At 33.7% G+C, this 17305-nt stretch overlaps 1 protein-coding gene across 1 annotated transcript in view; it reads right to left on the reverse strand.

Moving 5' to 3' along the window:
• The window catches only part of LOC109833730, a 32132-nt gene that overhangs the window by 8119 nt on the left and 6708 nt on the right, over positions 1-17305 (reverse strand). Inside the window, exons 6-22 of the mRNA XM_020401517.1 lie at positions 16612-16735; positions 14654-14760; positions 14317-14445; positions 11090-11154; positions 10838-11002; positions 10214-10372; positions 10063-10096; positions 9695-9873; positions 7055-7134; positions 6691-6756; positions 6191-6468; positions 5221-5328; positions 2673-2770; positions 2514-2574; positions 2025-2101; positions 1867-1938; positions 42-118 (exon numbers count right to left, since the gene is read on the reverse strand). Coding sequence (XP_020257106.1) covers positions 42-118; positions 1867-1938; positions 2025-2101; positions 2514-2574; positions 2673-2770; positions 5221-5328; positions 6191-6468; positions 6691-6756; positions 7055-7134; positions 9695-9873; positions 10063-10096; positions 10214-10372; positions 10838-11002; positions 11090-11154; positions 14317-14445; positions 14654-14760; positions 16612-16735 — 1879 coding nt within the window. The remainder of the gene's footprint in view (positions 1-41; positions 119-1866; positions 1939-2024; positions 2102-2513; positions 2575-2672; positions 2771-5220; positions 5329-6190; positions 6469-6690; positions 6757-7054; positions 7135-9694; positions 9874-10062; positions 10097-10213; positions 10373-10837; positions 11003-11089; positions 11155-14316; positions 14446-14653; positions 14761-16611; positions 16736-17305) is intronic.

Consider the following 17305-nt stretch of genomic DNA (forward strand, 5'->3'; position numbering starts at 1 on the left):
ACCATTAATCAAGTAAACATCACCATAAAAACTATTATTACCTATCCATCTTGAGCAAAGGCATTTTGACCAATGCTCCAAAACGTTCATAGAGTTCACCTTCAAACTCCTTGCGGTTCTGCAAAATAATTGAGAAGATTACGAGGACAAGATTGACAATAAATCATATCATACTCTTTAAAAGTACGAGTTCAGGAAAAACTTTTCATGGTCAGCATTGCCCTTCACTATTTTGAATATATCTTTTAAATCTTAATCTAGCCTAATCATAATTATATCATATCCTAATCTCATGTGAACTACTACAGATCAACACTTAAAAAAAATATTAATACATGAAATAGCTCCACGATATTACTTTGTAAAGGTAAAGAACTAACATGTTGTAATATGTGAAATATTACAAAAAAATCCAAAACATTTTAAAAATTACACAAAATACCCTCAAAATTTAAAATTACACAAAAATCCTGATGTTTTAAAACTTAATATAACAAACATGAAATTTGCAAATTAACAGTCACCTCCAAAGAATTTAAAATTTATAATTAACACCCTCAACAATTTAAAATTTGTAGAAACACCCCGAAATTCTTTCAAAACTTGCAAATAACAAAGATTAATTCAAGAGATTACAATCAAACACCTAAAAAATTAAAATTTGTAAAAAACCTCAAAGTTATAAAAACTGCAAAAAAATTTCCTTAAAAAGTTAAAAATAACAAAAAACTATGAAATTTCAGAACTTATGACCAGTACATATCAAATTTGGAATTTATCAGTAGACCGCTAAAAGCACAAATTTTATAACAAACAATCCAAAATTTCAATAATTACAAAAAAAAACGCCCTCAAAATTTTAGAGTTGTAAGACATATCTTGACATTTGAAAACTTACAACCAACACATGAAACATGAAAATTGCAAGCACTAAACTTAAAATTTAATTTTTTTTAAAATACTCACAAACTTTTAAAAATTACAAAACACGTAAAAATTCAAAATCACAAAAACTTGACTAAATTTTTAAAACTTAGCAAAGAAAAGAGTAGTTATTTGATACTTTTTCCATTAAGATATATAAATTTAACTTCCAATTTAAGGTTTACTATCTCTTTTCAGTATCTAAAAGTTACCTAATTTTATCGAAAAAGATAAATGTGAAGAAGGATTGGTGTCGGCTCAATAAAAAATGAAACAAAAGGAATGAAAGACCCTGCTTTCTACATATTTTTATAGAATAATTTATTTTTTTGAGTAAATTAGGAATATTTAGATGGAATTTGCATGAATTTTTTAGTACTTTTAGATGCTTTTGTGGATGCTTTCATTATATAAGTGTACTAGAGTTAGGATTAATCTTAAGTTTATAATTTTTTAAAGTCTATCAAGGATTAAGAACAAACTCTATATTCTCTTTTGTATCATTTTAGCTCACTTCTAAACAATCATCTTGTCTCATTAGCTTTAATTATTCATCGTCCTTTTATAACGCTATTTTTTGAAGTGTTTTTCACTTTTGCAACACTATACTTTCTCAGCTCAAGCTTAGTTTCATGTCGGTCGAAATAACATGATAATTCAAATTGGCTTCGAATTACATTTGTTTCCTGTCAATTTAATTATCAACATGAAAATTTAAATTAGATGTAGTTCATTTAAATAAAAATCGAAGAAAAACAATCACAATGCTAAAGTTTAGAGACATAAATGAGCAAACACCACCAAGGTGAGACCGATAAATAAATTTTAGTAAGGAAATAAATAAAAAATACTTAATCATAGTATTCAACTACGTGTATTGCATGTGCATGAAAACTAGTAAGATTAAAATGCCAAGCTGCATCAAACATAATAGCCACTTGCCTTGCCCTCATAAAGATGGTAAAACATAAGCAGAACATAGCCAGCATTTGGTGAACCTTTGTCAAGATTTCCCTTCAAAATCAGGAACAGCTTCAGAAATTTTCATTAACAATAAACAAGTATGTCTCCAATTAATATGAAAACATAAACATCACTACCGGATGGTTGACTCGTTGAAGAACACGGAACATAAAAACAGCCAGTGCATCAAGAGAAAATGGATTTGAATCTGTGCCTGTAGAATACAAATATTACATAATTAGCAATTAGAAGAACATGTGACTTCAATGCTATAAAAAACTATTGGTTTCTAAAAATTAAACAGATACTTAAGCTTCTCCATCCAAGTTAGGAGGATGAAAACTATTGGTTTCTAAAAATTAAACAGATACTTAAGCTTCTCCATCCAAGTTAGGAGGATGTGATTTTCTGTATTTAACATAAAACATGAACTTCTCCATCCAAGTTAGGAGGATGTGATTTTCTGTATTTAACATAAAACATGAACTTTGACCAGCATAAGGATAGAGTTATCCAATAGGGTGGATACGAAACTTCAGATGTTAACAACATCAATAGACTCATGCAGAGAAAGTAATCAAAATAGAAGTATCTACTTAGAATATGCAATATATAGATATTGGAACCTTCAGATTCTGGTATAACAGGAACAGCAGAGGCTGTTGTCCGCCTGCACATGTCCTCAATCTGGAAAACAGAAATAGCATTAAGATACATCAAAACATGATATAAAGATTTGCTAATCAAAACAAATATATCAACTGAAAAAGCGAGTAACACATTACTTGTCCCCACACTTCTTCATTCGGTGCATTCTTGTCAGCTAGAATTATGGCTTGAGGCTTTTTCTTGCACTCATCAGCAACCTTTTGCCAGTATTTTCCTGCAATGAATTTATATTAGTGAAACATAAGATTCCCATTCTGACAATATAGTGGAAATTTTATCCTACAATTATCGACTTAATTATTGATAATTTTTTTAGTCGTTACTTGATGCGTATTCATTGGATATTAAGTACATGAGGACTATATAGTATGGTCGTGTTACTGAAACATTTGCTGAAGAGAACATTTTTAAGGCACAGTTTGTTACTCGTAACTGGAAGTTTGCATGTGTCTGGAAGCTATCGAATTGAATCATTTAATTGCAAATACAATTTAAGATGTTGAAGTAAGGCACAAACAAGGTTTATGCAAAAGTATTTCATATACTTATTAACTGTATTGTTCTACTATGTTGGAATTCTTGTTTTGAGCTAACTATGCTTTATTTACCATTTAATCTGCAAATAATAAATATAACAGCACAAACACTTCTTCCTGAATTCTTCTGATGAGAAAACCCAGAGGAATACTTGCACGAACAAACAAACATTGTCTTTAGAAGTATCTCTGTATATGTTTTACCATGCGAACTGTTCTACCTATATAGTAACGTAGTTATTGATGGGAAACTTTACAAGAAGATAATATAACTAGCTATGCTTTGTGGTATAACAAAAAAAAATCAGAAAAAAGTGAATTTCAGCTAAATTGAGAATGTTGAGATGGGTAAAAGAAAGCTCAAAGGTACGCCAAGACATGACCACGGACGTAAGAAATTAGAGGAAAGTCCAGGAGAGGACAAATGAAGGAAAGCGGATTGATGTGGGCTGGGTATGTGCAACAACGACCGTTTGAGAATCACCTAGGATGGATGGATAATGCAAGAAGCCAAGAACGTGGAAAGAAGACATGTCAAATGGCTGAAGCAATTAGTTTACAAGATGAGAGGAAAAGGATTTATCTAGGTGGTCCCAGAGATTTTGGATAAAGTCCTTTGTTGTCGTCATCATTGCTCTAAAGATAAATATTGAAACAGAAATCTGGAGCAGGATGAAGAAGCATAAGCATTATCCATAGGATATGTACCGTGTATTTCAATCATGAAGCTGCCTGTACCCATGTCCCAAACTCACACCTGTACAGGACACCTAATTCCATGGACGCTCCTTAGTCCTCACATATGTTATTATATGCATGAACTTATTCAACATGTCCCCAATCATATAATACATATTTCAACTTAAAACACCCGTCATACACTTCTATGATTTTATCCAACACTTGACGTGCACTTCTTTGTCATTATATGCTTGAGATGCATTTCAGTTATACACCAAAGACTATACTAGAAAATGCTATAAATGTGGACTTGTATAAACTTAGCTTAGATATGCATAAACATTTTGTATCAAGCATTTCGTATCAAGTTGAAGATTCAAGTCATATTGCTTCAGCAAAGTCATAAAAATGTATGGGAGGCAGCATATATGCTATCAAAATCTGTTTTATATTTTTAAAAATAATTGTTTTGACTCTTACTTCATGATTGCATGAACATGTGTACATATGCATGTACATGAACTCTATTTATTTATATGCTATCAAAATCTGTTTTATATTTTAATAAATAATTGTTTTGACTCTTAATTCATGATTGCATGAACATATATGCATGTATATGAACTCTATTTATTATCGTAATTATATATACACACACGCACCACGCACTCTCAAGAGCTCCAGAGGGCCCAGACCTACCCCTCAACACTCCCACCCACACAAGAGGTGAACTATGCTACTGTTAGTTTGTTAGTAATATCCAGCACTTGGATACTATCAATCAAAATTCAAAATTAGGATTCCAAATATTGAAAATCCAAAGAGTAGGGCACATGAACTATCCATAAATAAATTTCAAAGGATTTCAACATATTTTACCCATGTCGCATATGTTGCCAACATAAACGTTTTATAATTTCCATTAAGTTGCTTAAATTTGCCCCCTTGATCTATGAACTATGATCTAAGACACATCGAAAATAATTAAAAATTGTTTCTATATAATTCATGTGTATTACATCATATCCAATAGTAAGAAATTTGAATTTTGGATCCAGATTTTAACACTACACTTATAGTATCTAGGTCTCCATATTTTGTACACTATTGAGTACAGTCTAGCCAAAAACTCTCTCTAATACGTATGTGTGTGTGTATATAGACGCGTGTGCGTATACATATATATTCTAACATAACATTGATATGTCGTCAGACTCGTCACGTCCCACATTGCGCAGAGTTAAAGTGTTCCGTATCCATGTCCACCATACCCGTGTCTGTATTCATGCTAGTCAGTCCTTAGGGCAGTCTATAATTATTAGTTAATCTAAAAAATAAATCAAACGAGGTTGATACTTTGAATTTTGGCACTTAATATGTTCGGAAATACATGCATTTGAAATTGTAACCTACCATAAAAAAAACATGAACAATCAAAAGAGAATACCTTTAATAAGATCACCCATCATACTGTGGATAGGACGATCATCACCAAAACTACCAGGAGCATTTAATATTTCTTTGCATAAAGCTGACTTGGCACAGCCAGGTATACCTGCAAAATAATGTATGAAGTAAATGAAAATGATACTGCAGAAGAAACAGATGTCTCCGTATGACTTGCCAAACATTTTCCATTTTATAGTGACCACCGTTGCTTTGCTATTGTGAGGAGTTGAAGGAAAGATGTAATAGCTTGTACATGAAATCCTTGTCCATGATTTACTGTCACGGGATTTTTTTAAACTACTTTGTGCAATCTCTGGTGGACTTTGCGCTGTGAAAGTTATTTGAAAACTGATCCAGCAATTTATGCCATTGCATAAGATAAATTTTAATGAGAAGATTATACATATTGATTCTGACATAACAAGTGATTTGCAATCGTTGTACTTCTGAAGCTTTGAAATAGCCAGGTGGAGGATCCTATATTTCTGCAGCATTTGGATTGTAGTTGTTACAGTAACTAGTCAGTTGTTACAACACCTAGCCAACACATGTCCGGCACTAATATTTACATGAAGATGTGCTGGACACACCAGAGGCATGCCGATTGTAAAATTATCAACAAACCACATAGCAGCTCTGTGCAGACTAGAAGTTTTAGATTATGACTGAAGACAGTTTGAGCATGTCCAACTTAAGAAATATATTAAAAACCATTTGACATAGACTGGACATTGTATACATTTCCAAGCAAATAATGTTTACACCATCTTAATACAAATAAACCCCTTCCAGATATGTCAGGAGTGCCCTTGGTTTGTTATACGTCAGGTGTTGAACTATACTTAAGGATGTATTTTTTGGTTCCCAAGAAGTTGAAGATGCTCTTCATTAAGAACTCTGTTTGTTATAAAAGACCAACTTCTTAAAAGGTGCACATCACACTTCAATGTCGTTCAGAAGAAACGCACCTGGGAAGAATACAATAAGACCCTCATGTTTCGGGACACTGTCCAAACTGGCAGGAGGAGGAATCGCTGCCTCTAGATGTAGATCACCTTCTTCATCTCTACCTCCTTCAATTATAGCCAAAAAGTTCTCAGAACTAACAAGATTCCCAGCAGCTCCTACCAAAGCCCGGTTCTCGGCACTGCGTTTAGCATATTGCTCAAGAAAAGGTTCAAGTTCACTAAGATATATGGACGAAGACAAGGGTTTGTTTCCACATTTTCGTCGAATATAAACAGCCCTGCACATAGAGACTGTTTTGGTGAAAAAAGATCTCAGCTAACATATGCATCATTGCCTTTTTGTGTCCATATGCATAATGATGAAGTACAGTAAAACACTGGTGCAAGGGAAGGGTAATGTCACTGTCAAAATGTTGCTTACATGCTTCTGGCTTTGGTAGCAGTTAAATCTGCAACTACCTATTTTGTTTATTTAAAAAAGAGAGCAGTGTAACAATTACCATTCATCCAGCATTTTACTAAGCTCCCTCTGCTTAACAGCTGAAGTGCCCCAATTTTTCATTTGCCTGTCAAATATAACAATCAAGATAATGTCAAGAAATGTCTAGGAACGGTTACTGCAGAATGCACCAGCAAACATAATGCTTAGATGGGATGATGATTATGAAAATTGGCAAAGTTTTAGAAGATAAATGAAAGATAGTCTGGTAAAAAATTCATCATATTTTCCATAATGGTTAGTTGCAATGAAGATGAGGAGAATGATGATAACTAAGAAACTAATACTCTAATATATCATACAATTAATAAAATACAAAACTTAATTTACCAAAGTGGTCTAAAGATGTAAAATAGGTGGCATACCTCAAATAGTATGTCTTATAAGCTGATGGGCCATCTTTAAAAAGTATAGATAAACCATTCCGGATTAAGAATGTGCGCAACTGCATGTTTAAACAAGCATCAAAATTTACAGGGGATGACATGCTAACAAAGAAAGGAGTGTCATCATAAGGTAGTTGATAACTTGGACAGAAATCTAAATAGCAAATATATGTAACAAGGGATCCAAAATACATTCATTAAAAAAAGGAAGGTGATCAGATGTAGATCAAACGTTGCTAATAGGAACTAATCCTTTTCTGATGCACAAAAGCAAGAAGCAAATATATGTTGAATTTTCCAATCAATGTCTCATCACTCAACAAGGGTCAGACTTGTTCAAAGTAATTATTAGACTGAAGGCAAGGCTATTGCTTGAGATATATAATCCAGTTACCATGCAGTAAAAGTATGTCGATTTTGATACTTCAACAGATGTAGTGACTGGTAAGATAAAGGTTCAGTTCATTGATGCTTCATATATGCATGAGAAAAACTCCTTCAGGCAAAAGGACCATGCATATTTTAGTACCATGTCTAAAGGATTATAAAAACCATAAGGATCCTAACGAATTCTGCAATCACAACCATAAGGCACTAAAACAGTTATAAAATTCCACATTTCAACAAATTCTCCCTTTCTTCTGATATTTTTTAATTAGATAAGTGGATCCTCATAAGAATACCCAGAAACAAGCAAAAGGATGGGCAGAGGACATACCATATGATTCCATGTACTGGAAAACGATAAGAAGATGTACAGGACATAGTTCAGATCATGTAGCTCTTTACTCCTAAGGCATGTTAGCTATTTCATTGAGAAGAGAAAGTAAACCTGGTTTCCCCTTCAAATATTAAATAACTAGCTTTTTTAATGTCAAACAAACCCATCAGACTGAATAAGAAATCTCATACATTAATGAAAATCATAAAAATCCTAACCCTCACATCAAACATGTATTAGGAACTTCTAGAAACCTCCAGGATAACATCTGAAAATAGTTAATTGGACACAAACTAGCTTCATTAATGTGAAACAAACCCAACAAAGTGAAGAATAAATCTCATACGATAATGAAAATCATAAAAGTCCATCCCTGACATCAAACATGCATTAGGAACTTCTAGAAACCTCCAGGATAGCATCCAACAACAATTGATGGGACACAAAGCTTGCCACACATATATCCGTCTAGGAACAGGGAACTGCATGCTCCTTTTCAACATGTAAAGAAGAAGAAGGTGGTGGTAACCTGACTTGCTTGATAACATACAATGCTCAAACTAATTAACCATCATTTGCTTACTAAGCCTTTCTTTGAAATGAATTAATGTTGAGCTTTCTGCATAGCCACTATGTATTTTGAGTTAACTCAAAAGAAATGCGTTCTGATCTAGACAGAATTGCTAAGATGATAAGGCAAAGGGTAACATGTCAACCGCTAGACTATCATCTGCGATGTAATAGATTTTATAGTTCTGCTTACTTGTAGTTCTGTGTAGAAATGACTATGATAAGAAACAAGTGGAATATGATGTGACTCCAAAGGTCATTCTAAATTTATTATAAGTAGAACAGTAAAACTGCTTCAGACCCAGGACCATAGTTTATAGAATGTGCATTCATTATACCAGTGCTACATTATTCACAGATAGCATAACATGATAAAAAAAAAAGCCCAATAAATGAGATTAACCACCCTGAAAGAACCAAATACCATATAGAACAACTAGAGTTTCTGCCCATTAACTAGATATTCAGGGTACTTTGTGAGTATTACAATTCACTTCGGCCTCAGAACCAAGTAATTTCCATGATTTTCAAAAGGTGACCAATTGTAACTATTTGCATGCAGTAAACTATAGAGCACACAAAAATTAAATATTGGGCTGCTAGTTCTGCAGGTGTTTAATGAATTTGAATGCACAGAACTGCGTAAAAATTACTACGTATTGATCCAACCAGAAAGGTAAAGCCGCTTGCAGTCGACCAAGAGGTCAAGATATGTATTCTGTTAAAGCCGTGCTAAACCCTCCACTCCAAAAAGAAAATATAGTTCGTACTTAGGAACATTTAGGACAGATCTTAAGAAAGGCCATTGTTAAATGCGTAAAACAATCAGTATGTATATTTTATATATATTTACTTACTTGGAACTTCACTAGAACTAGGTTGACCTAGGCGGGAACATCATTCAGTTTAGGTTGAAGTCTAAACACAATAAGAAATGCTTCAGAACTAATTCCTATTACTGTATGGAGGACTAATAAACATGTTACAGTTAAAAATGAGGTGAGTACAAAACAGACTTCCAACTTCCAACTTCCAACTAAACTTCCATGGAAATTTGTCGCACAATATCGGCAACAGGAAATGGAAAAGACTCTTTAGGGGAAAAAAATTAGAGGAATCATTAAATGAATAATACTACTTCCCTTTCTATATGACATATATTATATGTAAACAGAATCTAACTTGATAAACCATGAAACGACGAATGATCTAAAGTATTGATGTTACACTATAGAACATAGAATTCTTCTAATATAGCAGTCCTTCACCAACAATAAGAGATAAAACCTTTTGCAGTTTGTTCACAGCATTTACTAGGAAGCACATACCTTATATGTCAAAAATTTTAGTTTCACCATTAAATTTGCATCCTCATCAGCGAGACCATCAACTGACGAGCTAGAATCATGGGTACCGTTGACATTTTTAAGAAGTGAGTTACTGTCCTTTGATACCTCTGCAGCCTTCTCTTTGTTGACTTTAAATACATTAACATCGACGAAAAATCCTAGAAGAGAAACGAGTGAAAGCAGTTTTTAAGAAATATCATCCTCAAAGAATCAAGGTAAATAAATTTATAAAATACAAGTATAATATACAAAGGGATTGTAAACAAACAAATCAAAGTAAATTTAGAACCACGAGAAAAAATGTGTGTGTAGAAAGAGAGGGAGATAGAGAGGAGATTGCTCCTTACCCCTGTACAGTGGCCACAATCCTTGGTTTTTCCTGTAAGATAAATGAAGATGGTATTATACTTTGAACAAAATCTTTATATCTTAAACTAGAAAGACAACACTTTAAATTCCAATGAATTCAAAAGTAAACATTACTTAATAAACAACCTTCATTTCCTGTGATAGCGTCGCAAAAACAGAATCACTGTGCACATGGATAACCATCTTAAAGTAAAGATTATTACTTGAAAGGGACTCAATTTTGTGGTAATTATGATAACACTTAAATGCAGCTGGAAAATGTCTTTGCTTCATCAAGCGGATCATTTCCTGCAGAAGTTGGACGGATAGCATTATAGATTTCTTCTGAAATAATATATCAGACAATTCACTAAAACAAAAGGAATCAACCATCAACTTAAAAAAGGGGAACTTCAGAGTGCATATATCTAACAATCATGCAAATAAGGCAAAGTAATCCTTAGGTTAAGGAAGCTCCCTGTCCCAAGATTTTCTGCAAAGCTAATGAAAACTAATAGCTTGTGTTAAAAATATGTTATAACATTTGCAAGGCAAGAGTCGTTTGGACAATTATCCATTATGGCTGATGGTTTTATAATCGTTCAAGATGAGTTGCATAGAAGTTACTTCAGACACCTTATTCTTAGTAGGATATGTTGCAATATGTGTGCCAACAAAGTTATGTTCTCTTAGAGACAATAAAATTCTACTTTTATTAACCAATGACAATTCTAATAATAATAATAAAAAGAAAAACCAATAAGCAAAGTCTACCTGCAATTTAGTGGTTGAGAAGTCTGCGGGATGAGCTTGTAGAAATTTAGAAAGAACAGAACGATCAGCATTTCGAGAATGGGCACCACCAGCTCCATCTCCAAACCAATCAGCAAAGTCTGGACATATAGAAGTCCCAGCACTTTGAAGAAGCGCTTTTATTTGCTATGTGGGGATGTGGAAATTACTAATCAGCTCATGTATAAAATACCTCGCATCTAGAACCTTACAAAATTTGTAAGGTCAAGTTACCTGCTTTTCATCAGATCTATTAGCGGCACATATGTCACGCAAACTTGGCCCCAAATCAAGACCCACTGCAGCAGTAGCAAGGAGTTTTGAAATTTTATTCTTAAAAACACTGCATTTTACATTCTATAGAATATATATATAAAAGTGACGTAAAGACGCAAATAGAGATAACTGCATAATAAATAGATCATAGATGACGAGCACTATACATATATTTCCATATCTATTACTTCAACAGCTACTACATAATAAGTAGGAAAGATTTTACATGTATCTTCACATCTATTTTACTTCAGCAGCTGCAGCTACAGAGCCTTTTATCTACAAATAACATAATTAAGCTGCCAAAATACACCTGCGAGAATAGATAAAAAATGTATCATATTTTTACAACTTTGTAACAAGAACTTGTGCCATATAAGCTGACCATGTAACCACTTTTCAGTCAAATTGGAAGATTATCTACGCAAGGAAGTAACTATTATATATAATGGAAATGAAAGATCAAGCAGTTTTTTCAAGTCAAGAAAATTTTCAAACTTTTTTAATAAATATATAAGAAAAGAAATAAGTGGGTTTTACGCTTGAGTCAGAATGGCAATTAAAACGACTTGGAAGCAGGCTAGGCATAGGTAACCTTTTTCCTAGGTGAGTTATTAGGTTAGAAACCCTCACCACGCAATGGAAAAAAGGCACATATAAGCTAAAAAGATCTCAAGAGGGGAAAAAACACAACGAAGTTAAAAATATAATAACAAAGATTCAATCAAAATATGAAAAATTAATGACAAGTGATATCCATAACATGGAAATTACCAATTGGTACGTGTATAAAGACATGTGTTGTCTGTAGAATATAACAAATTAAATACGTAAAAACAACTAATCCATAAGGTTGTGGTATAGCAAAGTAGCTAGCAGATGAAATAAAATTACAAATAAGTATAACACAAATAGGATGAAGAGTCCATCTTATTATGTGAACCTAAAACAAAATGAAATAGTTCCCCTATGAATTCTTTGCTAGAAAGGCATAATCATTGTTCTTCAAGATTTGAACTTGGAAAGCATCCAGTTTTCAAGCTCGGTTTTCAGAACTACGATCAGTGTAAGAAATCGAAAGGTGCCTATCGTCAGATGAGAAAAGGAGAGGGCATGATTTACTCATGAACCATGCCCAGGGCAGGATAGTGAGATTTGATAGAAGATCAAATGAGAATATGCATGACTAGTGTGATGCAATTTTTGCTCCAATATTGGCAATTTATAGACAGAGGAGGTACAGTTCTGTTTTCTCTCTACATGGTTAACTGAATTATTGTTTAGGACAGAATTTTGCTTCAATCACTGATGAAGCAATAGATTATAAACCCAGAAACAAGCCAAACCTAGGCCATAGCCCATGTCCAGGGACAAGTCTAGGAAGCAGTGTCATGAATGAGCAAATAAGTTCAAGCTTATTGTCAACTAAAAGAAAACCATTATTTCAGTTTGTTGATTTCAAAAAGATTGTCCGCTGTAATTTTGATGGTACAAATACTCCTGTGTAACTCAATCCAACTATCCCAACAAGTTCAAAAAACTCAAATCCAAAGCTAATTAGTAAAAAAATCATTTAAAAGCTAATAAGCTATGCACATTAAACAATATAGAGGCTCTAATATTAATTTAAAATTTTAAGAAGTTAAGAAAACTCAACTGAATTATTGCAACATCAAATAATATAACGTTAACTGAAAGATCATATATAAATGTCAGCTGCAGTTTTTCACCTATGTATTAAAATAGGCAAGAATATACATTTTAACTGGCATATCCACTGAGTGTTAAAATTTTAAACAATTTAACTAATTTAATTGGAGGGGCTATTTTGACTATTTTGTAATACAATAATACATATAACTTGACATACACATAATTAATTAAGAGTTTTTCTATATTAGCCCCTTTCATATTTTGAAATTAGTCCCTCAAATCATTGAAATTGCTATAAAGTTTCCCAATTCTTAAGTTATTTTGGAATTCCTTAAATCATTGAGATTGCTATTGTATTTTCCCATTTGTCATATTGCTTCGTGTTAATCTCTTCAATTGCTACTTCTTCTCTTGATTGAAGGAACTGATTTTATATAACTTAAGAATTGGAAAACCATAGCAGATCTAATGATTTGAGGGACTAATTTCATAACATGAAAGACTTAAGGACTGATATTAAAAAACCTAAATATATTACACATTGTGTTGTCTTGACATCAATTGGGCTCGGAAGCAGTGCATTACACACGAAACTCCTAATACAGCAAAGACTTAGACGTAGGAGATACATTGAAAGCTAACCTACCATGCTACCGAGTATCATCCATCAGAGCCAAACCCTTTTTCCTTTTTTTCTTTTTTTTGTTTTGGTAATAAAACTTGTAATACAGCAAAGCCTTAGATGAATGAGATACATTGAAAGCTAACCTACCATGATACCGAGTATCATTCATCAGAGGAATTTTTTTGGTGGGTGGGAGGGTTGGTTTCTTGTTTCTTTTTTTCTTTTTCTTTTTTCTTTTTTTTGGTTGGGAGGGGGGGCCGCATGATCCCTGCTGGCCCTCCTCCTTGGGCTTCTTCCTGCCCGCATCTATGTACTATAAACTCATCAAACCAAGCTAAAACAAGTTATAAACTAGATTCATTTGCAACTGGCAAAGAGAAAAACTGCTGAATAATCATCACCATAATACTTGGTAAGGAAAAACATATTGCTAATATGGGTTCAAAAAAAGAGCATTTGCATTGCATTGTAATTTGATAATATTAGGTAGAAAATCCAATACCAACAAGATATACAAAGGATAACCACTAATGCAGGGTGGTCCAGATCTAGACCCAAGAGAAACAAAGAACTAGATAGTTCACCAAAAGACTTCAGAGTTAAGACCCAAAACGATCGGGAGATAGTATTAATAGACAAATAGTCACTACAAGACAAATACAAATAGAACTCAAACCATAGCAGCCCGAGGTTATTTTGCTCAATCACGGAACACCAACACACTTTAAGGGTATCCAAACTGGTAAACCATCATCAGGTAAACAAACCACTTAGCAGCCAGGATACTAGCAAGGTGATTGGCACGTGGTATTGATATGAGGGTTTTCCTTTTACAGAAAGCAAACGGAAATAAGCTTCATCTAGGAAGTAGAAAAGTGACGAGAAGTAGAAAAGTGACGAGACTTACATCCATCCAGAGGTGGAGGAGGAAAATCTTCCAAAACCTTCTTCATATGTTTCAAGCTATCATGGCTAACAATGCGAGCAACAAGACCTTCCAGTATCTCACCCTGCACCTTCACATGATCCTTTGATGCTGGGCCAAAACGATGAATATTCATATATACACAAAAAAACATGTTAGGAAAGAATCACGCAAAAGTGAAACATCTTCAGCGTCAGCTGTTGCAATATAACACAAGATGAAGGTATGATTCTGATCATGTCTTCCGCAAAAGGCTATCTAATACCATATTCGGACATAATAGCAGCATGCAACATTTCCTGGTTCAAACCATAATTACCTGGTACAGAAATGTCAGCAACTTCATCAAGTGCCTTACATACAGGTGTGGCAGTTCCCTCTTCACACAACGCATCATAGGAAGCGAAAAAGGAAGTGGCAGATTTCCTTTACAAGATAAAGCAAATTAGAGAGGAACTTTCCAGTCACAACTTTGAATTACAAGAACCAAAAATGTATAATAAGACTTGTTTCTCTCTACCAAGTTAATCAAAAAATATAGACTTTTCAAACATAACAATCAAGTCTTTTTTTTCTCCATTTTTTTTTTTACTTTTTCCCTCTTTGTTCTGCCTTATGAACATTGTCCAAACATTTAGGCATGCAGGAACAGCACATAGTAATAAAATAAAGAAAAAATGTGTCAACTAATACTGAGGCATAATCATTAAACAGATGGCACTTAAATCTCTGGAAAAAAACTTGGATGTAACCAATGTACACATTGGATATATGAAACTCTATACAAGGATGTGCATACACTATACAGACATGCAAATAATATTTATCTATGTAGAAACTTTGTGCCAGAGAGGATGAGTCTTGGCACAATGGTAAGGTTGCTGCCTTGTGACAGGTTCAAATCTTGGAAACAGCCTCACCGCAAAAGCGGGGGTAAGGTTTCGTACATCTGACCTTCCCTAGATCCCACAATAGTGGAAGCCTCATGAACTGGGCCACCCCTAGAAACTGTCCCAGCATGAATATACATATGTAAATATCATGCAATGACATGCAAACATACAAATCTTTGACCCAAAGTCGGTATCCCTCTAAACAATCATTTGATAAATAAAACTTTAGAAAGGGAAGGGGAGGTTAGCCATCGCAGCAGAGCAAACTCCTAGTGGGGGTTGTGACCCAACAAAACCCGCTGCCAAGTCAGCAGATGCCAACCGAGGTTAAATTGGTATGAATCATGAAAAAACAAACCCACCATCACATCTATTAAACAAGCTAGTATAGTTATCAGTCCTTTACCCGTATCCATATGAAATGCTGGGATAGTTCTCTATTTATGATTTTCTAACCTAATATATATCATACGCCAATAGATCACATATTTGCATTTGCCAACAATTGATAGAGGTTCAAGTCTCTAGCAAGGCAATATTTTCTTCTAAAAGCAAAATGTTGATGTGTATATAATAATTAAGTACAAGAAGTTACATATAACAAAAACCAAAGTTTCTTTCTGGTAACAAAGGATGACTTCTGGAAGATTGGAGCTCGAATCCCAATTTTATTATTGTTTTCATAACAAAAGTTTCATATTTCATAATCATAGATTGTTTATGGGGTGGGGGCAGGTTAATCCAACTATTAGCAGATTGAGTATGGGTCAGGAAATTTGACCAACTTATATGAGAAACTACTTCTGAACTCAAAATCATTGAAGATGTGTCCCTTTGTTAGCCACAGATTATGACTGGAATCCCAAGAAAATGATGTGCGTCGCCTTGTCCCATAGTTGTCCCATGAATCTTGGGTCCATATGCTGAACTTATATTAATGGATCAGTATAGGTAAGGAAGTTAGTCCAATAGGAAACTAAGGCAACCTATCCAACTGCCTATGTTAATACGAATCACTATTGAGAAATCTTCACAAAAAATACTCCTCTTGCATCAATAATAACTTGGAAGAACAAAGCCTGCTAAAACTCTCGTTTTCAGGGCAGCTGTTAGTTAGCAAACCACAGTCATTAACTAGGAAAACAATTAGATGTTTTGAGCTACTTAAGGAAATATCAATTAGAGAGAGATTCATTAAAGCCACTGAAACGGGTTAAAGCACAAAGTACTATAACGCTCCCGTCTATAGAGTTTAATACAAAACAAACTGCAGAATGCTAATGCAAATAATTCAGCATTTTGTTACATAAAATGCCAAAGCATCTAAGTTCACATTCGTGGATTTTTATTTCAATAAGTAACAGAAATAAATCTAGTGCTTCACCTTGTAGAGAACAACCAGACATGATTGGTTGGTAGGCGCCACTTCCTGCAAAATGCGATCAAATCAGGAGTGGAGTAAAATCTTGGTTTGCCATTGCCCAATTCAGTCACAGCTGTTACTACAACTGCCAAACAGGAACAGTAAAAAAAATTAAGATTTTATAAAGAGCAAGTAAATCTAGAATTCCTATCAAATACTATATCTCTCATTAGTTATGAATAAATTTACTAGGCATATCTGAGAATAGAAACATGTCACATGATGCGTGAGTTTTGCAGATGACATTGTATTAGTTGAACAGACTACAACCTAACATGAGAAAACAGGCACTCCAATTGTAATTTTAGCAAAAGTAGGGAAATAAGTCACATATCTAACTAAGAAATAACTAAGAGGTCATTTTCTCTGCAGAGCATCAATAATTCAGAATCAAAGCATGATAAGTTAAAGAAGAATGCCCTTAAATTACTTTTTGACTTAAAATATCTATGAAGTTAAGGAAATTTTTCATAAAATGGAAAAACAATAAGCCATGCCAGACTGTTGCTTAGATGAGAATGTTGAGATGGAATAATGCCAATATCATAAAGATAGGTTATGAATGAGGACATCTGCAATAAGCAAGAGATCACTTCAATTTTGGGATAAAATACTGGACTATTAGTCAAAGAGAAAATTTCATAAATAATGGATA

Source organism: Asparagus officinalis, chromosome 3, assembly GCF_001876935.1.
Source record: "Asparagus officinalis chromosome 3, Aspof.V1, whole genome shotgun sequence".
NCBI lineage: Eukaryota > Viridiplantae > Streptophyta > Magnoliopsida > Asparagales > Asparagaceae > Asparagus > Asparagus officinalis.